At 38.1% G+C, this 26,789-nt stretch overlaps 1 protein-coding gene across 1 annotated transcript in view; it reads right to left on the bottom strand.

The window, feature by feature from the left end:
• The window catches only part of para (sodium voltage-gated channel paralytic), a 69,337-nt gene that overhangs the window by 13,382 nt on the left and 29,166 nt on the right, over positions 1-26,789 (bottom strand). The window contains exons 14-29 of the mRNA XM_070288286.1: positions 26,543-26,754; positions 26,360-26,459; positions 26,171-26,239; positions 22,971-23,224; positions 22,730-22,903; positions 22,360-22,522; positions 19,720-19,907; positions 19,385-19,589; positions 16,434-16,615; positions 15,244-15,726; positions 13,957-14,130; positions 13,317-13,439; positions 8,198-8,320; positions 7,020-7,214; positions 6,132-6,377; positions 3,591-3,861 (exon numbers count right to left, since the gene is read on the bottom strand). Coding sequence (XP_070144387.1) covers positions 3,591-3,861; positions 6,132-6,377; positions 7,020-7,214; positions 8,198-8,320; positions 13,317-13,439; positions 13,957-14,130; positions 15,244-15,726; positions 16,434-16,615; positions 19,385-19,589; positions 19,720-19,907; positions 22,360-22,522; positions 22,730-22,903; positions 22,971-23,224; positions 26,171-26,239; positions 26,360-26,459; positions 26,543-26,754 — 3,162 coding nt within the window. The remainder of the gene's footprint in view (positions 1-3,590; positions 3,862-6,131; positions 6,378-7,019; positions 7,215-8,197; positions 8,321-13,316; positions 13,440-13,956; positions 14,131-15,243; positions 15,727-16,433; positions 16,616-19,384; positions 19,590-19,719; positions 19,908-22,359; positions 22,523-22,729; positions 22,904-22,970; positions 23,225-26,170; positions 26,240-26,359; positions 26,460-26,542; positions 26,755-26,789) is intronic.

The following is a 26,789-nucleotide window of genomic DNA, read 5'->3' on the forward strand; positions in this document are numbered from 1 at the left end:
TGTGGGTCAAGTCCCGCACTATGGGGGAATGGCCTGGGAGGTACTCTGGGGGTACTATATATAAATTCTCATATAGATCTATAGATTATACAGTTGTATGCTTTTTACTACGTTCATAGTAAAGTACATAATCTCCATCGTAGATTGGACCAAAACCATTAAGAAGATTCAGGCTAGTGCCGCGGTATATCCTTGGAAATTTGAATTTCTTGTGGCCAGATTTTTGTGCGGGCGGGACCCATCGGCAGGGGGACTCTCTATATATGCTATATCAAGGGCTGGATTCTAGGATCTTTGGATCGCTGGATTTGCCGTTGGGTCCGTTGGTCCGATCCAGTTCAACGGCCTTGCCGGTTCCGCGCGCTAAGACGGTCCGCATGGCCGTTGTCCTGGCTGGGGCCCCGCCCTCAGAGCGGGTCTCGGGTGTGGATCCTGCTCTGGATCTCTATTAGCTGGTGGATCCCGACTAGGGGATCCCCAGTTGGCGCAATACCGGGCAGTAGCAAACAGAGTTATGCAACCGACAATCGCACAGAGTCTTGTGGAATGCCCATTGACACCTAACTCTGAATGAATCTTGTGTGATTGAATTATATTTATTTTCGCTTTGAAAATAATTAATTAATTGATTTATGCGTTTGTTTTTCGTTTGTTTTTCTTTTCTTTTTTTTCTTTTTTTCTGTGCAAGCCATTTAACGTGTGTAAGAGTGTGTAAGTGTGTAAGTGTGGTGTGTATTAGCAGTTGATTTTCTTTATAGATTTCTTTGATTGTTATTTCATGTTATTTTGTTATTTAATGAATTTTGCATTTACAAAAGCTGAGAGTCTCGTTCGGTTCGTACTTCGTTCAAGTTGTCTTCCTGTTTTCCCAGATTTTATGGGTTTTTCTGTGGTTTGTTTTCGTTTGCCTTGAAGCGTGTATTAATATATTCGTCTATGAGGATATCACTCTGCGACTGCCGCAACATCGAAGCCAAAATACTTAAGGAAGCGATACTTAGAGGCGCTCGAAATAAATTGGAAAGCATTCGGTTTTTTTTGTTTTGAGGTATTTTGTTTAGATTTTCGAAAAGTGCGCTTTAAGAACAAGTTGGGCGCGTGAGTCCTGGCGAGTAGTAGTTATTAATATAAGGGACATAAAAGAAGCGTAAGCAACAGTTAAGGTTCGCAGCTCTTAAATAGTTAAGTTTTACTTGAAGCTTCTCTCGCACAAACATTATTATTATTATTATTATAATTATTATTAGTATTAAGGAAGTATTCCAAAAGTGAAACGAAAAACTTGTACAAGTAAGGAAACGCAATACGATCGGTTTGTTTGGGTTCCGTTTTGGTTTTTTGGAGGGGGTTAGCTTTTTGGTTTTTGGTTTTTGGTTTTGGTTCTGGGTTGGAGTTTGGATTTAGGTTTAGGGGTTTCGGGGCTCGGTTCTGGGGGGACTTTCGCTAGACAAAATATTTTTTTGGGCGCAATTCGAATTGGGGTTTCACACTTTCGACAGCAGCAGAAATGATTTGGAAGCATCCTTTTTAACGTCCGGCACTCGGCTGGGAGATGACGGTTAAAAAGGAGGCTCTCTGTTGCATTGGTCAATGTAGTAAAGCATATTTTAAGCCATCTTTTGTATAGTTTTTTTTTTTTTTTTGTTAGTGGTGCTCGTTTTCTTGGTATTATCTGGTTTCGTTTGCTCCAATAGCCAATTTCCACCTGGGTTTCGGAGTTTTCCAACTCGAGTTTGGTTTTTGTTAATGGGGATTTCTCTGTTCAACTTATTTCCATTTGTTCGTTCTTTTGTGTGCTTACGTATACGCAATTTTCTTAAATTTTTTTTTACTTTTAAATCTTAATTGTAGTTTGGGAACAAAAAAACCAAAGAATAATATTGCAAAAGAGAAATTATTAAAAATATCAGGCCTAGAATTTTGGCCCAAAAAAGCATAAATACAATTTTAGTTTAAAGACATACTTCCATGGAAATCTGTCAATTTGTATTTTTCATATCAACGAAAAAAAATATATAAAGGTAAATGGGCAAAATTACAAAAATATTTGGAATTTAACGCCAGCAACGAACGACAACAATTACTTGGGAATTACAGTCAAATCAACACCAATATTGCAATGTCTTACGTTTACTTTTCAACTTAGGCTAAAATAAAGAGTTCAACATCGATTTACTTATTTTACATACAAATTTGGCAATAACAACAACAACAATTAAAATATTTATCAATAATAATAATGGTCGATTGCACACTTGCACTCTTAGCTAAATTTATGGTGAGTTTATGAGTTTATTTTGTATTTTTGAAACAAATATAACAGCACTGCTGAGTAATGATTTTATAAATAAATCGAAGCCACTTGTGCCTATATAAGAAAAAATAAATCTAACTTGGAGAAGCCGAAGTTGTATACCCTTGGAGTTCGCCATTCGGAATAGGAAAGTTAAGCCAAAAATTATTTAATTTCAATTCGAAAAGCTGTTGTTTTAGCTTTTATTATGTTTTTAAATATGCATTCCAAGCTTAAATTTTGTTTTGAATATATTATTTTTATTATTAAATATTGAAATAATTTAAAATTTTTGTATTCCTAAAATAAAATATAGACAAAAATAGTGAAATTTTTGTTTGATAATTTTTTGAAAAATCAAAATTTAAAAAGACTATAATTAAGATAAAAATTTGAAAAGTGTTTTTGTTATAATTTTTGTAAAGTTTTGCAAATTCTTACGATTTGGCTGTTAATGCTGACCAAGAATATATATGATTTATAGGGTCGGAAATGACTCTTTCACTGCTTTACTAGCTTCTGACTAAAACCCTCAAGGGGGTATGAAAATTGAGATATTTATCCATAAATATTTAAGAAAATTAAAGCTTAAAAATTTCATCAAATTTAACACCATTTTTTTTTTTTTCGCTAACTCTGCAAGTGGCAAGCGCATCAAAAGCGAAAACGAAAATATAACTTGGAATACGTTAAGCACAACAACATGGAGCTGCTCATACAGTGATTGTGATCGTATAATACAGTAGTATAACAGTACAGTGACCGTAATCTTTATATGAGCACTCGCGATACACAAACTTTTTTTTTGTACACAACAAATCGGTTGGGAGGCGGGGATTACGTTTGGATTGCTTGTTTATTTTGCTGGGATCTTTTGGGGGACTGGACTTCAATACGAATCAACATCGAACAACGGAATTACGCATTAGGTTTACGACAGCAAATTAGCAATTTAACAATTAGTATTAGAATTAGTAGAAAGTATGGTTAAAGAGAAAGAGGAGCGTACTGTTGCAGAGACAGACAGGTTTGTACATCAAAATATTCACACACATAGCACATAATGCATGGAGGAATCGGAATCGAAGATAGAGTGAGAGAGAGAGAGTGGAGGATCATTGAACTGAATTCAAAATATATAACATTTTTATTGGAGCTTTGGGGTCGATTGCATACTTTTTATTATTACTTCTTTCTTTTTTTTTTTTTTTTTTTTGCTATTTCGGTATTGGCTTGAAAGGTTTTTGGGGTTTTTGTGGTGGGGTTTAATTTGGAAATTGATTATCGGTTTACTTACCTAAGATGGATAAAATGACAACTACTACATCAAATAAATTCCATGGCTCAATAAAATAGTGATATCGTAAAGCGAATATTTTTAATAGACATTCGGAACTGAAAATAACTACGAATATCGCATTGAGATAGTCAAGGACCGCGTTGTACGTGTCCGACGCATCGTAACGATCGAGTGTCATGGTGAACATGTTCAGACCAATGAATAACATTATGATTATATCGAATTTCTTATCGGTTACTATTTCAAAGACTATTGCTTGTGGTCGCCACTGTAATAGAGGTAGAACGTAAATCAATATCAAATCATAACGGTAAAGGGTAACGAAAACGTAACGTAACGTAACGGATACGGATACGGATATGGAAAACATAAAGCAATCGTTGGACACCGCCAAAACACATTGGAGAGAAGAGAGAGAAAGGAATAGAAGAGTTTCGTATAAGTACATTGGGTTAAATACGTCGAATTTGCTTATAAGTATGTTATAGATATATAATATGGTATAAGAGTTTTCATCTCAATTGATTGCATTATTTTATATATATATATTATGTTTTATTTATATATTGGGTTATCGGTTTACTCGTTCCCCATTTCGATTGGGTTCTTGTCTGTATACAGTATATATATATATATATTACGTTTCGTTTGTAGATCTGTGCCAATTGCAAACTTTTTTCCATGGTATGAGGTTCTGTGGAGCGTCGTTCTCGCCGCGCACCTGCAGACGTACAGAGTATGCGTATAACAGTATAACAGTAGTTGGGTAACATTGTTAAACAGTGACTCAGTGTGCTAGTAACATACATTCAATTGCATCGGTTATCGGCTATCGGTTATCGGTTATCGATTAAGTTAGAGAGTACACTACACGAGGCGGCATACCAAGAGACAGACACAGATGCATTTACAGTTTTACAGTTTTACAGTTTTATAGATTTACAGATTCACAGATTCAAGGAGTTGGAGCGAGAAACGTGCAGTCAGTCTCGGTCTGATGTGTGGGAGTCTGTCTGTGTCTTTCCTCCGTCAGCATGCCAGACGCTAGCCGTTGCCTCTCGCCTCTAATTTCGATTTCGACTTTGATTTAGTTTTTCTAGTTTTGAGTTCCTAATTTCGCATTTTATTATCGTATTTCGTATGTATATCGTTCTGTGACTATCACTAAACATGCCCAGAGTAAAGTAGAGATTAAAGAGAGACGTGCCAAGATGTATGCTATGTACACATCCAGAGGTTAGGAGTACGAGTAGTAGTAAAGAAACATGCATTGGTTGCCATATCTAAGTAGGAGGTGTTGCGATAGGTATATACATATATAGAGATTGTAGTTTTGCTTTGCTTTTGGAATTTGAAATTTGATTGATCGTCCAGCGGATAATTATGGCAGACATAAAAATGTTTAAGTACAGACGAACCAAACGGACACAATACTTAAATACAGCTAGTGGAAATTAAGTATTAGAGAGTGGAGAGTAAGAAAACGGTATGTTTGCGAAATATCGTCGTCACACTCGCACTCGCAGGAGTCGCTCAATGGCAACAGTGGCGTGCTATATCTCTCTCTCTCTATCGCGCACGCACACCACGGGAGCCATTCCAGAGACTCGACTTCTTGGTGCGCTGCCTTCTCTTGCTTTTTTCTTGTTCTTTTCTTTTTATTTTCTTCTTTCTTTTTCGCATTGTTTCACTTGTTGTTGTTGTTTTTCTTGTTTTAAAGATCCATCAATCAACTTGACAAAATATTGCTAGAGAACAGGGCCTTTCACATACATACATACGCGCGTACGTAGATATGTGTTTGCTATGTAGATATATACTCAACGGATTGCAAAAGGGTATAAGTCGAGGGTCCTGTCCAGTACAGCAGTATAATAGTTATCTAATCGTGTACTAATCAAGGAATATAACAGTTATTGATTTTGTATCATAACATAATTATAACAATTTCGACTGTCATTGTAAAATCATAATTGTGGTAGTCTTGTATAACAGTCTCTTTCGGTAGTAGCACAGTTCGGTGTTTCAATACAAGTTAACATAGAAAAAAGTTTATCATATATACAAAATGTTATATATACAATACGGATACGATTGGCACAGATTACGCGATCAATATCTTATTCTTTGATCTTTTTATTTCTTTTTTCAGTCCTAAATAATAGTATATTATTGTTATCGTTTCGTTATAAAGGAATTTTAGTTAGTGCTCATTAATGGGGCATCAAACAAAATGATGTCTATCGAGGTTCATCAAGTTGAAAAACTTGGAGAAATAATACTTGGATAAAGCGAAGTTTACGACCTCCTAGTTATGATGCCCCTCTTGGGAGATTTTGGGTTATATTTTTTGGTATTCGCAATTTACTTTGATTTATTAGGTTATTGTTTTATTTTATTGTTGTTTATTAATACTCGCTTCGGTTTATATAGCCTTTTCATATTATATATATTTTTGGTTTTTCTTTCTTTTTTATTATTTATTTTGTTTTTATTTATGGTATATATATTTTTTGTTGTATTTTGTTGTTGTCTTACCCTTGGTCTTGGAATGGCTTTTAATGGTTTTTTAGAGCCCATCTTTTTCATAGCATTATAGTACTTTTTCTGATCTTCTGTCATGAACATTTCTAATGATCCACCTGCTTTTTTCTTTTGCTCATTAAAATTATCAATGATAACACCAATGAACAGATTGAGTGTGAAAAATGATCCAAATATGATGAAGAATACGAAATATAAATACATGTAGATGTTCGTTTCACGAATTGGCTGCTTGTCCACCTGTTATCGATTGTTTTGGCCCATTCGATATCGATCGATAGCAGCAGGAATCGATGTAGAATTTTGCGTTTTCACGGGGAAATTTTGTGGCATGGCATCATCGGTTTCGGGTATCATTTCATTTCATTTTGTTTTTGTTTGTTTTTTTTTTTTTTGTGAATGGATCATTTTTAGTGTTGCTCGTGTTGTTGTTGTTGTTGTGGGGTTGTGGAGTGTGGCCAGAGTTAGGTTTGAGTGGTGTTACCATATTCATTGTTGTTTGTTGATGTTAGTGTCGAGTGTTGTTGTTGTAGTTGTTGTAGATTTGTTGTTGATCATATATAAAAAAGAGAAAAAAGTTATAGATAAAATTGTTTGATTAATAAAAAGTATCATAGACTGGACTTAGGTTGAGATAATCGACATATTGGCTAGACATTTACAGTATGTATGGGGATAAACTAACTATTCGTTTGCAATATAGCTTTGTTTCAGCGGTTTTCTGCTCTATATATATAGTTGGCGTGTCTCAATATTGATATCTTTACTTGGTATACTTGGTTTTTTGTGGTTGGTTGGCAAAGCGCATTGGCAAACATAAATGCAGTCTGATGCGTGTGTGGAGTTGGACTTGAAGTGATGTGTGGGTTGGTTGTACATTACCTCTCGTGAATCGATAGCATCGTTCATGATTTGTATCCAGCCTTTGAAGGTGGCCACTTGGAAAAGGCACAGATACGCGTTACCTACATGATCGAAATTCATTGCTGAATTCACCCACGTGTAGTTCTCGCTCTCGCAGGCATTGCGATTTGGTATGATCTCGTGGCTGAGCTTCGTGCCGTTCATGTCCTCGCACTGTGGTTCGATGATTCGATATTCGATAGTTGGTTCGATTGTTTATCGATGCAGGTTGTAGGTTGTAGGTCATCGGTGCGTCGTCGTCGATGGGGTTTGGTTTTGTTTATCGAATCGATGGCGGAAAAATGTAATTCAGTTATGCGGGATTTTACATATAGATAGGAATAGTAATAGATATATATATATATATATATATATATATGGGCAGGTAGATTACATTGAGCACTAAGCTAGTTTTGCTAACTAATTTGTTGGTGTGTCTTGTGTGTTTTAGTGTCATGTGTTTTGTGTTGAGCAGCTAATTAGCAGGGCTTTTGGCCTCTTGACTAAATGTTATTGGAAAAGCTTGGCTTAGATTAAACTAATTTGGATAAGTTAGAGTTCGATTAGGCTGTATAGTTCTGCTCTGTACTGATGTACCGGTGCAAAAGGCAAAGTACAAACTAAGGCTAGAGCTAAGGAGTGTTCTAAGAAACTGTTTTTTTTTTTTCTTTCAGTGCAGCAACTTTTGCAAGGTCGCATACTCGTATAGTTATATAACGCTTGATAAGCATGCCCAAGCTGAATCGGACTCTGCAGCTGATTAAGATTTCGATAGTGATTTGGTAAGAGATATCGATTTCGATTTCAATTTCTATTTCGATTCAGATTCTTGCTCTGGATTTCAGATTCTATGTACAGTCTGCGAGAGCTCTGAACTTTTCGTTTCAAATAGTGCTGAAACTCAACTATTTACGAAAAATAGATGCAAAGATACGCATTTCTTTCAAGTTTGATTTCGATTAAGTTCGATTAATTAAATCATTTATTGCTAATTATCGAAGGCTGCTTGGAGGGCGAAAGGAGTACAAGAATGTGGCTTGTATTCATTTTACCTCCGATCTTGGGCCTATCTGATTATGTTTCGGTTGTTTTTATTTTGGTTTTTGTTCGGTTTCTTGTTTTTGTTCAGGATTTAGTTTGAATCATATGGAACGTACCTTAAAATATTTTCCAGCAAAAAGCTGTACACCCATTATGGCAAAAATTAGCCAAAATATTAGACACACCAATAGCACATTGAAGATGGACGGTATAGCTTGTACCAGCGCATTAACGACGACCTGAATTTGATTTGGTTTGGTTTTTTTTTTGTTTTTTGTTGTAGTTTTGTATGGTTTCAGATTGGTCGATCGGTTGGACCGATAACCGAGCGATTGGGGTCGTCGTTGGCAACGTCGATGATGATTGGGAGTTGAGATATCGATGGATTTTGGTTGGTTGGTTGGTTGGTTGGTTGGTTGGTTGGGTGTATGGGTGATACGAGGCGAGGCAAGGCGAGGCGAGGGTGTCGGTGGAGAGGGGATAGAATATAATACAATAAATGCAGAGAGTTATTTAGTCAGTTAGGATTATATATATATATATTTATATCGGTATATACTTAGACGGGCCTTATACATAGATGTGATGTACAGATGTGTGCTGAGTGTGGGTACTGTGCGTGTGTATGGTACTGTGTGGTGAGCGCTGGATGACTAGCTTTTATCTACATATAAATATATGAGCGTTTTATGGGATTTATGATGACGTGTGTGTGTGTGTGTCTATGGTGTTCACTAACACTAACGGCAGGCAGCGTGCGTTGCTCAACACTGAGCCAAGCCAAGGCGCAGTTTACTTCACAACACTACATCTACATAAATAACGGTTAATAGCATAGCATAACGGTTTATTAGGAGAGAGAGAGAGAGGAGGAAAGAGCAAGCAGGCACAAGTTCAACTCGAAGTAATTAAAGTATATTTGGAAATTTAGCTAAAATTTAACTTAAACTAGGGACTAAGTACATGACTCTAGATGAGATGGGCTAAGTACGAGTAGAGTCAAAACTGGTGTCATTTGATGGTATAGTATATATCTAGCTATAATTCCGGTCGGTCGGTTTCTACAGTGCTGGGCAGGCAGGCAAGGGTATTCGAAAGACCGTGGTCGAGATTAAAGCTGGTTAAGCGAATTTCTTAGTAGCTTACTAAAGAGCGAGATATGTGGATAATAGAGAGAGACAGAGAGAGAGAGAGAGAGAGAGAGAGAGAGAGAGAGAGAGAGAGCGAGCAAGCGAGAGCGAAATAGAGATAAAGAGAGCGAGCAAGACGCATTTTGTGTGGCAAGGCAAAACATTTGTCTAATTATTAATAAGGTTACGAATAAATATAAGAGTAACGATTAACAATAGCTAAAATTAACTCTAGTACTTGGAGTGTGTTTCGTGTTCGGCTGATCGATGAGAGAGAGATTCGAGTAAGTATAGTAAGTAGTTGGGTAAGTATCATCTAATCAGTCAATCAATTACGGATTATGGTTAACGGTTTATTATTTCAGAATAAAAACAGATAAACCATACAAATGGTTAAATCTACTTTAAAATTTCACTAGGTATTTTGAAAAATCGGTTGCTGTTAGTTTCATGAATGGCTAATGTATACGAGCACGAGTACGGGTTAGACAGTATAAGTCGTGATGGAATTTGGCGCTATTAGCTGGTTTGATATACGATTTGCGATATGCTGATACTGATACAGATACAGATACTGTTATTGATACTGATTGATGAAGTTGTTTTGTTTGGTATTCGGTTGTGTTTTTTTTGATTTCGAGTTGATTTGATTTGGTATTGGTTTTTGGTATTGGGTTGTTACGAGTATGTATGGAAAGTACGTACCCTCATGCCCTGCATACGGGACATGGCACGTAGTGGTCTCAGTGCTCTTAACGTTCGCATAGTCTTGAAGGCTTGAATACCACCAGCTCCAACAAGTGAAGCAACGAAGTTGATAAGCGATACCTAGTTTCGATATAGTTCGAATAGTGCCAAGTTTTAACATATGAAATTGCAATACAGAGATTCTTGGTAAATAAAGCAAAAGTGTTTCTTTCTTTTCGGTGTTTGATAAAATTTTTTTGTTTGGTTTTTTTAGTTTTAAGTTTGGAGTTTCTTTGTAGTTTTGGGGTTTTAAGTTTTTCTTTTTTTTTTTTTTTTTTTTTTTTTGGTTCTGTCTGTCTGTCTAACTGAAAAAAGCTTTAAGGAGTTTCATTGGCACCGGTTAGTTGCTCGAGAAAAATAAGGGAGGGGGCGTTGCAAACAGGGGCGGGGGCTCGACGGGGGCCCTAAACGGGGTTCGTAGAACTTACTTGCATATTTTTACTGTAACGCTGTTCTGACTTAGACGAAAAGGGGGGGAAGGGGGCTCTTAAACGATAGCCTACTGTACGATAGTTGATAGATTATATAGTTTGTACGAATAGAGTTTTATATATAGTATTTATATATAGATAGTTATATATGTAGGTCTTCTGGCAGATACATAGGTGGTTACACTTATAGACGTAGACACATACACACAAAACAAGTTAACACATATGCAGATATACGTATATGTTTTGTAGATTACGGAGGCAACACTTAAGGGGTTCGGTTCGGTTCGGTTCGATTCAATAGGTTTTTGATGTGTGTATTGGAAGTAGTTTCAGTTCAATCCAAGGCTAGGGATACGAATACTGCTCAGGGTATAGGAGAGATAAGAACGAGAGCGAGTTAGAAGTGTGTGTAGTAGGTCTAGCAAGGGGGTACTGAGTTCTGAGATTGCCCTGTCGATACGACGAAACACAGACTGGGATGAGGGGGAAGGCTAGTGGATAGCTCTGTCTAAGACGATTCTTCTCTTCCTACAACGAAAGTTCGCACCACCAGCCGCACCTCACTTCACAATGGACGAATTCGGCATGCATACGCCTTGGACGACGAGACAACGAGATGAACCATGAGAGTCGACAGAGCTCTTCTAATATTTACACACACAAAAACTTTGATTTTGATTTGAAATTTAACGAAAGGAGGGTATTTGGGGTTTCGGGGCGTATGCATGGACCTCCATGGGTCCATTGTGCAGTCGTGCGACCTCATCACTAGGTTCTCATTGAAAATGGCTTTCGGCTTTTGGTTATTTTCTGTCTTGATCTGTCTCTATGTTGACACATTTTTGCTCAAACTTTGCTGCCGGACTCGATTGGGTGGCTATTGTGGAGTTTTCATTTCATGGGATCACTTTGGATCACACTTGGTTTGCTGGAGAGCCGAAAGAGCCCACTTAAGTTCAGTTGAAGTTAAAAGTTAGCCCAGACCAAGCGACATCAGTTGGTGTGAAACGAGACGAGACGAGACGCGACTGGAGCGTCGGTTGTTTTAAGTAAAACACTGCCACCACTGCGTATGAGCGATTTGTCGAATTTTCGACATTTGATCTGGTTTTTCTGATTGTACTGATTGTGGTTGAGAATATACAGTATATATACATATACGAGTAAACGATATATCGATTCTATACACTAACGACTCAGCGTCGTGAAGTTTTTGTTCTTTTTAATATAACAATATTGCTTTATAAATATTTATTGTTTGTACAATGCAGTGCAGTTGGGGCCCCTGGTAATTGGGTATTCTTTTTTTGCGAAGATCGCTTGCATCGGGATATACATATATAGGATGGACATACACCTATACAGGGGGGGGGAGGGGGGGGGGGGGGGGGTAGACTAGATATTAAATATTTTGGTGCCGCTAAAAATTGAGGGCGAGTGAAGAGGGTAGGGTAGATTCCGATTTCGGTTCTGGTTGATATTCATATTCATATTCGTTGTGTTCGAGTGGAGAAATGGGGGGGGAGACTAGGACTATTTCTATACAAACAGATCTAGGCATAGTATGGTACTGGGTTAAGGGCTCTCGGGGATGGTATCTCTAGCTATGGCTAAGCTATGGCTAGAACCAAACTACTTATACACAGGGTTTTTTTTTATACGTTTCGTATATTAGTTGATTAGCTGACCGAAGACGGTGTTGCTTGGTATATTCTTAGCTCTAGTTCCGTAAATACGTATGACTATTTTGTATTTTCCAACTATATTTAGGTATGTGGCTATGACTAACCTATAGTTCAATCAATGATCCTAGATTACGTTTATATATGTAGATAGCGTACAACAAAGCTGAAGCACGCGACAGCAGCAATGGATTACAATGCCTACTAAGCATCTGTTATACACTGCAGCAACTCAACTGAGTCGAAAATAATTTACTTTATTTGGTAGTATTATATATATATATGTTTCGTATGGGTAGATAAGGGGACACTGATACGGATACTGATACTGTTATATATATTGTATATTTGGTAGATGGAGACATACATATACATATGTGGAGGTAAATACATCAACAGGCAGCAGAGAATGTACAGAACTGGCCGGTATAACAGTTAGCATGGCGCTGCCCTGGGCGCAGTGTGAGCGATTCGGCTTGGACGGATAGTAGCGTATAACACACACACACGCACACGCACACACACACACACATATGGAGCGAAGGATAACCACGTACATCCAATTTAAGATACACACGCACATCGATGGCTTAAATATTATGTATGTATGTTGTGTACGTGTATAACAGTTGAAAAAAAGAAAATTGTTAATTGAAGTTTTGTCACGATTAATAGTTGTGTAGTTCATACATACGCACACTGCAGATGCTTGAATGTGTGTGTCCATAGTTTGCGTGTGTGTTTATATAACAGTTAAATGGGAGAAGGCGAACGGTTAAGCGCTTGTCAAACAGATATTGCGGTTTCGGTTGATTCGTTCAGGGATTTTATATTACAAAAAATCCTGTTTAAAACTGTTAGAACACTTTGTTTTTGTAGAACAGTTTTTTGTATAAAAGTTGAAGTTCGAAGAGCACAACAAGCAATATTAGAAACCGCAGTAGGGAACTTAGGTTCAGGGAAGCAACGACATTCAACGGATATTATAACAGTTTTTACCGAATAGCATTAGTTTGGTTATTTTGCAAACACACTCTCGCACACATACTGGCGCACAACCTCGCACACTCACACACAACAATTAATGCGAATGAGAGAAAGTTACACAGAAAGAAACATTTAGGAAGTCAGTTTGAGAAAAGATAGAGAGGCACAGAGATACAGAGGCACAGAGAGACAGTGAGAGAGAGAGAGAAACAGAGCAAGGAAACAGAGTCAGAGGATGTGGTGGACGCTACTTACTTTCATGCCCTCCCAGCGCGAAACGGCCCGCAGAGGTCGCAGGGCGCGCAGCGTTCGCATCGAGCGGAAGGCGGGGACATCGTCCGCGCCAGACCAGACCGCGGCCAAATTAATTAGCGATAGCTAGACGGTTTCAGGTCAGAGTTCAGAGAGGCGGAGAGTTTAGAGGCGGTAACTCAAAACGAAACTCAAAGTTTTGGGTGGTAAGCTAGGGGGTCTCTAGGGTAACTTATCGTTCTAAGCTATCGTGAATAACTAAGCTATCCTATGATATTACTGTTTACACGGTTACTGAGTTTACTTGGTTACTGGTTATAGGTTACTGACTATAGGTTACTTGTTGGTCTATCATACAGCGGGGGACTCAATGTTCAGCCTAGACGGCTGACTTCGAGAACTGTTATACTGGGGGAAGGGGACAAGGCAAAACTGAAACTTAAAACGTCTTCGTGTCTAGGGTCAGTCTAGATTTAAATAAAGGTCTCTGGTTTTTTGTCTATTGATTTCTTGTTTCTGTTTCGAATTAGGTTTTTTGAGTTCAAGTTCGTTCGGCAAACACAAAAGAGAGAGATAGATAGAAAGAGAGAGTGGTCCGAAAGCGGAGTGGGGAGCGTTCTACTTGGGTAACCGATGGACTTACCATGACAATCACGAAATCGAGCCAACACCACGCGTTGGTGAAGTACACTTTGAAGCCGAGCGCCAACCACTTGATTAACATTTCCAAGAAGAATATAACCGTAAATATTCTGTCCATATAGTATAAAATATCCTGCAGTATGGGTCTTTGTGGCAGATGTACATCTTCTAATGCCTGTTGGTCCAGGGTCGTAGCAGGATCGTTGGTTTTTGTGCGTTGCGTTTTTCATAGAAGAAACACAGGGACATGTACATATATTGGCGTTATAGAGTGGAGAGGAGAGTATGAGGTAACATTAGACGAGTACGAGTATAACAATTATCTAGAAGCAGTATAAGAAGCTATATAACATTAATGGGTATTAGAATGTAAAGAGCCAAAGCGTTCTTGCTGTATTACTTTGTACAACAGGCGGCTTTTGGCACATAATATATTTTTTTTTACTTTTCTGATCTTGTTCTTCTTCTTGGGCGGACAAATCAAAGTCAAACGCAATTAAAGAAAAATTTTCAAAGAAATTGAAGACAAAATTCTTGAAATAATACGCACAAAGCGTCTACATCTAGTTCTATTATTCGATTCTATTCGATTCTAAGTAAACGATCTAGGGCTAACTTTGAACACAATTAAAGTTTGCGAGCTTACGCGAAGACACAAGCCGTTTGACTGGAATGTGCCTGGGCATAAGACGCAAGCTTAACTAGACTAAGGTCAATTTTTTATTTTATTTTTTATTATTAACTCCTCCTAGTGGGGAATAAAATGTAATTTAGGGTTAATTTCCGGTCGCTGGCAAGTCCTGGCTTTCGATGGAGGCAGGTCCGGCCATCGACTGAAAGTCGAAAACAAAAGTCTAGTCCAATCGGAATAAAGTCTACGCTAAACTATGCTGGGGTTTTTGAACTTAAAAATTTAGTTGTCTGCGGTTTTTGGGGGTGGTTAAATGAAGCAATCAACTTTGGTAAAGTTTTAGGCATTGATTAACTTGATTAACTACGAATTCTGGTTGTTTTTGTGTTTTTCATTTTTAATTTACAAAATTTAGAGTTAGTGATTTGTTGCAAGCTATGATTTGAGTTTTTAGCTGAGGTTAAAAAAGCAAATGACACAAATTTGCAACAATCTAAACAACAACAAATGGCAAACAATAGTCTCGAGAGTCTGGTTGGGATCTCTCTAGAGTTCATTTTGTTTGGTTTCGTTTCGTTCTCAATTGAATTGAATTGAATTGAATTGAATTGAATTGAATTGAATTGAATTTTTAATTTGATTTTGTAGTTGACTTACCAAAGCTAAGCTACTCATTAAAATCATAGTGATAACAGCTGTTTCAAAATATTTATTTTCAATTAATTGAAAAGTTTTCAGTCGTAAATTGCCCCATCCTTGCCAGAACGGCGAGTCTTCGTCACCGGCTAAGATCGGAAATTTCTTATAGTACGAATCGGGGCAGCAATCAGCTGGATATTCATCGAGTATATCCTCGTCGTGTGCATGTATGATGATATCGCCATCGAGCGGTCCTTCCTCGCATTCACCCTCCTCGTCCAGTTCCTCGTCGAGACCTAAATCCTCCTTGCTGGCATCGCGCTTCTCCTCGCCCTCCATCGTCTCGGCGCTGCCCTTGTGGCTCTCGTCCTTGAATGGTCGATTCTTATGGCTACCATATGAGTTAATGCTGGCAGTGTCGTCGTCCTGTAAGGACAAACCTCTATGGTTTAGCTCGTGTTCCAGTCTATTGTCTTGGTGGTTAATTGAGTTGCCAATCATCTGTATAGTTATAGTTATAGTTATACATATATATATTTATATATATCGGTATATATATATAATTTGTATTTAGCGATTTCAGTTCATGTGTTTTAGTTGGTTTTTTAGTTTTAGTTTTGTTTTTTTTTTTTTTTTTTTTTTTTTTTTTTCAGTTGGGTTCAGAGTTCAGAGTTCAGTTGGATTGGTTGGTTGGTTGGTTGGTTGGTTGAGTTTTTGATCATTTTTGTTTCGGTTTGTTTGATTGGGTGGTGGAATACACACACATAACAGTACACATATAGAGACAGTTATATGTAATATAAGAAAAAAAGTGGCAATTTAATGAACGGAAAAGAGAAACGAACAAATAAGGTAAATCAATCTCTTGTCGTTACGAAAGTATTCTATATAATAACAAAGTATTCTTCGGGGGGAGTTGGGTTGGGTGGAACTAGGAGGGGGAGGGGTGGTAGTAGTAGCGGTTTGTAGTACTTAGTTTTTTTTTTTTTTTGTGATATATATTAGTTAGTATATATGGGTATGGGTATGGGTATGGGGATCGGGTTTTGTATTTATTGGGTCTCGGTATCTAATCACAAAATCAATACATACGATACATATTGGGTATCGGTATCGGTTTGGTTGATATCGGGAATCTGGGCTCGATTACGGTACTTCCCCGCGTCATATCAAACCCAGATTCCCGCTCTAAAATCAATTGTATTTACCGTTGCGTTATTTAGATATTTGGATTTCTTCGGCTTGTTGTTCTTCATGTCGCCGTGTATCGTGAACTCCATGCCATCCCCGATGGCCACCTCCAGCTGTGTCTGCTCCTTGATGCCCTTCTTGATGAGGCCGTCGGCGAGGATCTCGTCGTGGCCCAGCTCCAGTTCGTTGTCACCATGCTCTGCAGATATACAACGACAAACGCCTTTGCCTTTCGTATCCCACATTCGATCGTAATGTTTATAGATAGTGTTTACATAATTGGTTCGATATATACATATGTAACGTAACAGAGGTATGGCATATATATATTTAAAAATATATATATTTGAATTGAATTGAGTTGTACGGATGGGCAAATGACGATTGTTGATCGGTTAATCGATTGTTGTTGGGAAATCATAAAGCGAAACGAATTCATAATTCATACAAGCAGTTGCCGTTCGCATTAAAGTTGTTGTTGTTGTTGTTGGTTGTTGGTCGATCGGTTTGGTTGATTTCAATTTCGATTTCGATTTGAGTTTGGGATGAGTCGAGATGCGATTTCAATTACGATTCGGTTAAAGCGTTGTTCGTTACGTCGGCCAATGCAATTTTGGGTTCGATTGTTTTTTTTTTTTTTTTTTTTTTTTTTCAATTTTTGTAATTTTAATTAAGTTTTTTTTAATAATAAATGAAAAGAATGAAGATAGATATTACGGTTAATTCTCAGTAGTGGGTTCAAATCTTTAAGGACACAGAAAAGTAACACAAAACACATTTAATTAGCGTCTCCGCGGTTTCGTTTGGTGGGTCGTGCCAGTGTCATATCGGTGTCAGTGGTTCAATGTTCAAATGATTCATGTTTCGTGTCCTTGTGGTTGAGTGTAGTTGCTGGGGGGTACGGGGGGAACGCTCACAACACAACAGCGAACAACACAAATCGCAAAAATGATCGATGAACTCAATAAGCTAGTGAGGCAAAAACGTAACTAAGGCGCTTCCACTAGTTGCAGCATCTGAAGGGTTCTGAATAGAGCTGGAAATAAAATCGATTCTATAATCGATTTATTACGTTTTTTCAATTGTGCGATTCATCGATTTACATTTTTTGAATCGTTTTATTTCCAGCTCAAGTACTGAACTATGGCGCTGCCACTGCTTCAGGATCAGCATCGGCAAAGTGGAAAGACTCTGGCCTATCGCCAGAGTGTTTTCACTTTCCCAGCTGAGAGTCCTTACAGCTGATTAATGCGTGTACATATATAACTGATTGATTAATATTCAATAAGCTGGTGGGGGATGATGATGTAGGGCGCCAGGAACCCAGGTGAGATGAGCCTCCCCTGGATCCCGGCGAAACTAGATGGGGGGATGATTCGATGAGTTACGATGGGACGATGACTCGAGTTACTAAGGTTCAACACAAAAGTCCATACATATTACTAATACACAGACAGTAAATCGAACAAAAGATAAGTTGGAGAACGAGAGTAAGAAAAGTTCATAACACTATGAAGGATCAAATCCACTGTTTTACTTTCAATTTATATAATTTCATATTACAATGGGGGTCTAATACTGTTTTTCGCATATATATATATATTTTTTTTTTTGCTTCGTTTCGGTAATGACAGCTAGCCACATAATTCATAGTTCGAACGTCTGCAATTTGCCATTATTTTGGGAATTTCTATTGGAATTTTCAATCAAAATTCGAATCAAATACATTCGATAGTTTTTCGACTTGGCCAATCGATCTCTGCTGGCGGGCTAGCTAGCGAGGTTTATTGAAAATGCAAATGTACAAGGATGTGGGCATGTTGTTGTTGTGGCTGTGGTGGTGGTGGAACCAAAACCAAAACCATTAACCTAAAATCGAAATAAAGAAATGGTCTTAAAAAAGGCTAACTAACTTTAAGCTAGATATTGAAAGAACTCAACCAAAGTCACACAATATTTCGATTGCTAGCAATATCGAATCGACGAGGATCAAGCTAAGTAGTTTATAAAAATGTTGAGAAACTTGAATAATATCTAAGGAGAATACGTATATTAGTACACAATATATTGTTATTATTTGTAGTTGTTTTTTTTTTTTTTTTTCTGATACTTTTACTTGTTTCGGTTCAGCTAAAGATACAGACTATCTAAGTAAATGCTAAAGATTATGACGGTTACGATTTGTTTTAGTTGCTTGTTGGGTATGATGTGATCGGAAATGGCACGGCGCAGTCCTCTCGGCGCCACAGAGGTCAAAGGTCGGTGGTTCGGAGGATATCGAAGTAGGATCTGAGGATCAGTGACCGGTTGAAGACCAACAACACTTCTCGGTTGAAATCGAACGGGAACCGATACGAACAAAATGGCATAAAAACTAGCAATCGACATGAGCACCAAAAATGAGACTTTTTTTGTTCGGCTTTATATAGAGAGATTACTGTACATGTTCGGGGTGGTATGGCTGTTATGGCTGAGGTTGAGGTCGAGGTCGAGGTCGAGGTCGAGTCTAGGCCTAGGGAGGTTGGAATACTTGAGGGATACTTGACAACTAACTAAACATAATTCTCAAATGGGTCGACTAAGAACGAATTTGTTAGTTTTGGATTGGTTTCTTTTTTGTTGGGTTTTTTGTTTTATAATTGTATACAGAATGCGAATTGGGTTCGGGTTCCATTTTGGTTTTGTAGTTTTGTTAAGATTTCGATACTGATACTGATATTGGTTTGGTTTTTTGTTGTTTTTTGTTTTTTGTTTTTTTTTCGTTTTGTTTTGTTTAGATCGATTACGCAATTCAATTACTGGCCAATGGTGAAGTTTGAAGTTAACGTTAAACGGGTTAGGCAATTATATCTTTGGCAATATACGAGTATTACGAGTATCATATAATTAAAAGTAGTTTAGTAATTGTGGAAAACAAGTGGATAAAAACCTTCGCTCCAAATCCAACTGATCTGGTTGGTCCTCTCACCTGATGGTTGATCACTTATTTGATTTGTCAATTTGTTACGTATTAACTTGAAACAATCAGCAATATTACGCTTAACCCAACTTTTGAATCGGCCAATTCGATTGAACGCCTCGGCTATTTTATTCGTATCGTTATCGGCAGTCGGCGCTGATAAGCTAGATGAGCCAAAATTGGACAAAAGCAAGGCTAAGAAAAGGTTAAGTACCTGTAACGACAAAGTCGGTTAGTTTTGGTTATTCCGCAGACATGATCGATGGACCCCCCATGCATTGTCTATCGCTGATCGTTGATCGTTGATCGTTCGTCATCGGTTTGATCGATGCATTCATACTCACCACAAGATTGCCGATGACAACGGTGGCCAAGAAAAAGGGAATGCACGAGACATCGCCCACGTACATGCAGTCCCACATGGACTCGATCCACTCGCCGCAGAGCACCCGGAACACGATCATGAAGCTGTGCATGAAGTCGGTGAAGTTCCAGCGCGGCAGGTCGCCGTCCGGAAAGCGATCCTTGTGATCTGTGAATGTGATGGGTATGACTTCTTAATCAAGATTCTTCGACACACGACCCACGCCTCTCCTTTTTGGGTTTCTTGTTTTGGTATTTAAGGGTGTTCTTTTGGTTTTTTTTTTCACTTTTATTTATTTGCGTTCGTGTCAAGCCACATACAAAAGCGTGTGCAAAAGGTGTTCAGCGCAGCGGGCACTCCCAAAAAATAAAAACAGGTGTGTGCTTAGGCAAAAACAAAAAATTCAAGAAAAACTAAACGGATCGCAAGTACTCTGCTTTGAGGCTTTCTCAGGCTAGAGCTACGAAAGTGTGTAGCTGGTTGGGCTTTATGCATAGTTCTAGGGAGGAAAAATATAATCAAAGAGTCGAGCTAGGAGAAAAGAGATGCTTAGTTGCTGCCGCAGGCCAGTACTTACGGAGGACACGGGCACTTCGGTTTCGGATTCGTTCGGATGGAACATACTGAACACATCAAACCATAAAAATAACTCAAGAACTCAACTCAAGCACCAAGTGGATTCTGAAACAGTCCTTGGTTTGCATCGGACGAAGGGGGGTTTAAGCAGAGCTCAAGGATAAAGAAATCATAAGTAGCAAGGCGGATTTCAGGATTTCATTTATTTTAGAAATCCTTGTGAAACTGAGCAAACACAAGGCAGCTCAAACAGACAGGGTGAGGTTATACATAGATAATAGAGCTGGAAATAAAATCGATTCTTTAATCGATTTAACTATTTTTTTTTTTTAAATTATGCGTTATACATTTTCAGAATCGATTTAATCGAAAAACTTCGATACTCTTGAAGAAGTTGGGTATAAAGTTGAAAATTTTTTATTTAAAGTTTTTGGTTTTTTAGCCAATAGTAAAAATTAGTAAAAAATCAATCAGTTATTATTTCGATGTCATATAAACAAAAAGCTCAATTTTAAAAACAAATATCGATACCAAAAAATATATTAAGAACCAAAAAAATATATGACTCTCTGTATTATTTATATAAATATTTAAAAATATTTTTTGATTTGAATCGATTATAATCGATTTTTGGAAAAATTGATTCACTGAAAATTGATTATAATTCAAGGTATTATTCAATTATAATTGATTTACTTGTAGAATTTTCTAGAAAAAAATCGATCCCTAAAATAGGTTTATTTCCAGCTCTATTTGATAGATATATATATATATATGTGGGGGACCCCACTGACACATAGACAAGACGTTTACGTATGCGCTTACGAGTTGTGAACAGAAAAGGCGGTAACACACACACACACACAGACACAGACAACACATAACGTATAATAAACAGAGATTCAGCTGGATCACTTACCATGATAGTTCTTTCCAAACAGTTGCATTCCCATCACCGCAAAGATGAAGATGATAATGCAAAGTACAAATGTCAGATTACCCAAAGCGCCCATGGTGCGGCCCATAATCGAAATGAGTAAATTAAGTGTTGGCCAAGACTTGGCCAATTTGAATACACGCAGCTGCAGGTTGCGAATACGATTTGATTTGATTTAATTCGTTTTGATTCAGTATGATGTTTGGGGGTTCATTCACAGTTCAATTGGCAATTGGTGTATGGGAAGTTGATTCAAATCGATTGGTTGATCGATCGTGTTGTTGATTTGGTTTTGAATTCAGTTCGATTTGTTTTGATTTAAAAGCCGGGCAAAGCATTAGGAAAATATAGTGGAAAAAATCGTATATAGATTATGTAGCATTATTTCCAAAAAACAATTTTAATGGTTTAAATTAAACATTAATTTTAGTTCGAAGATCACCGATGGCATCGTGCACAGCGATCACCCATATCTCTCATTCCTGTGCACGATCTAGCCCCATACATAATCACTATATATATATATTATATACAGGGTATATCATTCTTACTTAAGCTACGCCTAGGTTGCCGCTGGGCCTATGAAAAGTGTCTTAAAACGTAACATTCGCTTAAAATGCGGCAAGGTTCTTTCTAGAATTGAATATATATATATTTAGGTTTATGAAGAAAATACAATAGCAGACATTGTCCGGGCAAGATTTTCCGCTATAATTTGATCGGCAGCAAAGCAGAATCTTAAAAACCAAAGTGGTATAGTGTTTAACCAAATCAAAAACCGTGCCCAAAGCGTGGCCATCTAAACGAGTTCTCGGCTTAGGCGAATTCATAGTCTTACTTAGGTGTACGGCTAAGAAATATATATATATATATATATATATATTATATAGAAGGAGCGTATATAGATTCAAAAACATGTATGTAAGTTGAAAAAGTTGAAAGGCAAAAAGTTTTGAAAATGTTGCACTAAGAAAATTGATTCATTGCACGCTAGAACTTTGCTTTGATTTTAAAATTCGGGAACGTTTCGATGGGGAGCTGGGAACTGGACGGGGATTTCGAGTTTGGAGTTGACGAGGTAGAGTTCTTTGGTGTCTCCTAAAGTACCTGTGTAGTTCTTGCCAAACAGCTGCATGCCCATAACCGCGAATATGAAGATTATAATGCACAGGACGAAGGTCAGATTGCCCAGGGCGCCGACAGTGCGGCCCATAATCGATATGAGCAAGTTCAGTGTCGGCCAGGACTTGGCCAGCTTGAAAACACGCAGCTGCAAATTGGCAGGGGAAAGGAAAGGGGGTTTTTATACGGGTTTTATACGATCGCAACCGAGATCGGGCATTGCTAGAATAACGCTCCACGCTCGACACACTGCTAGAGTTAGAGATTAGATTTTCGCAAGATCTTAGCACTAACTTATAGGGACTAGGCTAGGTAACATGGTATAGTTGGGACCAGGACCCGGACGGAGACTTACCAAGCGAAACGAACGCAAGACGGACAGACCCTGGACTCCCTCGAGACCCAGCTCCAGGAGCGAGAGGGCCACGATAATGAAATCGAAGATGTTCCAGCCCTCCTGGAAGTAGTACTTGGGGCTCATGGCCATCAGCTTCATGGTGGCCTCGATGGCAAAGGTGGCCGTGAAGAACTGGAAGGATATTGAAAAATATAAAATAAGAGTAAGAGGAGCTGGAGCTGGAGATGGGTTAACTCACGTAGTTGCCACTCTTCAGCACCCGCTCCATCTCCTTGTTCATATCGTGGTGATCCATCGCCATGAACATCGTGTTGACAACGATGCACAGCGTGATGAAGAGCTCGACGAAGGGATCGAAGACAATGAGGGATACCCACTCCTGAAATTTCAACCAAACCCAGCAACAGTCCCACACACAAAACACATCGATGCCTTTGAGGATCACTTCGAGTGCCTTGTCTTTGAACGTTGGCCCGTCCTCGTCATCGTCCTCTGTTGGGAAATAGTAAACGGAGACTGAACCATACAAAAATTTGTTATTAGTGGTGATTTGACCAACTTTGACTCAGCCAGATTGCTTTTACTTTGGATTCAGTTTCATTTTTTTCATTTTCTTGCTTTTCTGTTTTTTGTTTTATTTTATTTAATATATTTTTTTTTTTTTGTTGAAGCTTCATTGCATTGGATATTATTCGTTAAGCAAACGGTTGAAAGTTTGTGTCTTGTGTGAGAGAGGCTTTGGCATTTGCTTGGAGATACAGATTTTGAAATCTTGCTTTGCATATTGCACATTACGAAAACGAACGAAAATATATATGGGTATAAGTATTTAGTTTACAGGATTGCAAATTCAATTCAAGTTCAAAGGTACGCCTAGAATCAAAACTGAACTACACTCGTAAAAATGTTTACCTAAATTTGCAAAAAAAAAAAAAGATGATTTCACCTTTCTTAAATTAAAAGAAAAATGTAGTTAAGAACACATAAAATAGCACGAACATTTAGCCGCATGTGCTCAGCACTGCATAAACCTAAGGCAGGCAACCGTCACTTCGGGGATGTTAGAACCAGTTGGGAATTATAAGTGAAATTTTTCGGACGAATCCACCATTGTTTGTAATAACAATTTACGAGCAAAACAAGTGCAAGTCGCCTTTAAATTAAGAAAATACCAAATTAAACAAAGCCAATCAGAAAAATATCTCCTTATCTCAGTCTCAGAAAAACGTTCATAGTTTAAGGGAACAAAAACTAACAGCCAATCAGAAAAAAAGGCCTAAATATAAAAAAAAACCCTAAAAACCGTTATTTTTATTATTATTTATTATAAATTTATATTATTTATTATAAATTGATGAGTCCTAGGTCGATTTTTAGAAAATAGAAAACTATTTTTACGAGTGTACTCGGCTACTGGCAGTGACAGCCTTGCAGGTAAATCCAGTCAACACCGACAAGGATATCGTAACTTCGTCGGATGCCGAAGTATTTCCAGCCAGTGCTATGTATGTTACTAATAAGCAGATCGAAAGTCTATATATGCGACTAATGCTGATGTCTAGCTACTACTCGGGAATCCTTGGGCTACCGACACTCGGACTACAATACACGCGAATCATATTCCAATACAATCGTTGCTCTGCGCTTCAATTACAAGTTGAATCAGTTCTAAATATATTGTATATAGTATCTTATAGTCATGGAAATCATTGGGTAAACGGTGAATGTGGTTCGACTAAATTATGCTCTACGATTTGTTCAACACAAGCATGCTCAAGGTTGCTACAAATACACGTTCGTTTCGATTGATTCAATGTAATATTAATATGTGGATATATTCAAGTCAAAATCCAAAATAACTACGAAATATGAAATACGGAAAACGGAGTACGAATAAAAGGAAATAATCTAATTCGTTTTTTTTTTTTTGGATCAAAAATATATATAGTTTGGGACTACGAGTATACAGGTAACTACGGTTATTGGCATGCACTAAACAAATATTCAAAGTAACGGAAAAGGCACTACATTTAGCATTGTAATCAAAATAGGAAGGAAATCAAATTTCGCGCTTTTACTCTCAATATTTTCTCAAACTTTATCTCGTCGAGCCTCTCTGGGAAACAGCGTCTTGTGACGTCACAGCTGGACAGGAGAGAGCGGCCATTTGCGTCACCTCTCCCGCCATCTTGCGTCTGCTGCTGCCTTGTGTATGTGTGTGTGTGTGTGGGGGGGCGTCAGCAGCGTGCGTAATGCAAAAGCTTTGGGCGAGAGAAAGGCTGTGAGAGAGCGCAGCGCTGTGCTCTCTCGCTCTCAGGCTGCTTGTATGTGTTTGTGTGGGTGTGAGGCAAGCGGTTCTAACTATTTCATATATGTATATGTATAACAGTGTGTGTCTTTGGCTTGCTCTTAGCTGCACTGTTGTTGTTGTTCGTTTTTTTTCAACATTTGTTGTACAGTTTTTGTTTTTATTAATTCGTTTCTTTTTTTTGTTTTTTTGCTTGTTCGCTTTCTTCTGTTAGCATCAACGGCATTAAATAAAATGGACGAGTCAAAGAAGTCATTCATTGGAGTATATATATATAATGGGTAGATATATATGCATAAGTATATATATAAAATATGTTTGCTTGGCTTTGTTTCGGGTTTTTCCAGCTCTTTATTTTTTTCTTTGAGAATCAAAAATATTTATATATATGGTATATGTATATATATGTATGTATACACACGAGTAAATAGTATGCGAAAACAAAGGAAAATGCAATGGGTAAACAAATGAAAACTTAAAGCCACGGAAGGTTTATTAATCATCAAATATCCAACTATCAATCGAAGGATGCACGGGATGCACAGGAGGCAGACCGCATGCGAGCTCTAGTCCAGCCAGCAATCAATCAATCAATCAATCCATCTGGCCATCGGGTGGGGAGGGGTTGTCGTTAGTAAAAATGGGGAGCACCATAAAGGCATGCGAACCAAGGAAACTGATAAAATCAAAACGAGACCGCAATCAAAATGCAAAAGGAAATGCATAAGACATGAAGGGAAATCAAATTAAATATCGGCCAAGATAAATGCGGCTGTCATTCCACTGTTTCCGGTGATTCCGGGGGTTGAAAACGATGATGATATGCTTATCTTATGCTGTTTTTTTTTTTTTTTTTTATTTGTAAAGCCAAAAATGTAAGTTATTTAAAGAAAGGCGGGAAATTAAAGACACGCTTGCAGTCTTGGATTCCCCACGGATTTGAGTCTTGTTTATTTACATGATAACGGAACAGGAAACGAAACTTAAATCGAACAATGCACATGTAAGGGTTAACACAAAAGAGACGACGATCGATTGGATGCAAAAATGTACAGAATGAACGAAATGGTTATATAATAATCGATAATCAAACGTTACAGTAATTGGCAAGCAAGTATCGGTCTACTTACCACCACGATCGCTGGCCCGACTGTGCCGACCAGCGGCCTGTTCGATAATGTCATTCAGGACCATCACATCTGTGAATAAAGTGTTGTGTGTGGAGAGTGTTGTTATTATTAATAACAACAAATAATAAAATCAAACAACAACAGTTACGAAATAATTTAAAAATGCCAAAATTGATTTAAAACCCGTACCTTTCATATCAACCACCGTTTGTGTCTGGACGGGCTCGATAAAAGGATTGTCATGATGTTTAATCTTGCCAGCCTCGTCCGTGCACTCCAGACCTATTTCCTGTAAATTACCAATCGCATAGGGTATATTAGCACTTGCAATTGCAATTGCATTCATTAAGGAAGTGGAAGTGAACGACTTACGTAGTCGCGATGTTCAACCTTGTGATTGGTGTCCAGGCAGGTGGTGCCGCCATTGGTGGCGCCCACTGATTGATTGCGTGTGTTGCGGTTGCGCAATTTGCTCTCCTTGGTCATTGTGCTGACGCCCATGACGGCCATGCCGCCGAGTAGATCGCCATGTGAGGTATACGATATTCGGGACTGATGCGAGGTGTAGGATGAGTGCCGAGAGCCTGTGATACGCAGGTTAGTTGGATGAGTTCGTTTG

This window comes from Drosophila kikkawai, chromosome X (genome assembly GCF_030179895.1).
Source record: "Drosophila kikkawai strain 14028-0561.14 chromosome X, DkikHiC1v2, whole genome shotgun sequence".
Lineage (NCBI taxonomy): Eukaryota > Metazoa > Arthropoda > Insecta > Diptera > Drosophilidae > Drosophila > Drosophila kikkawai.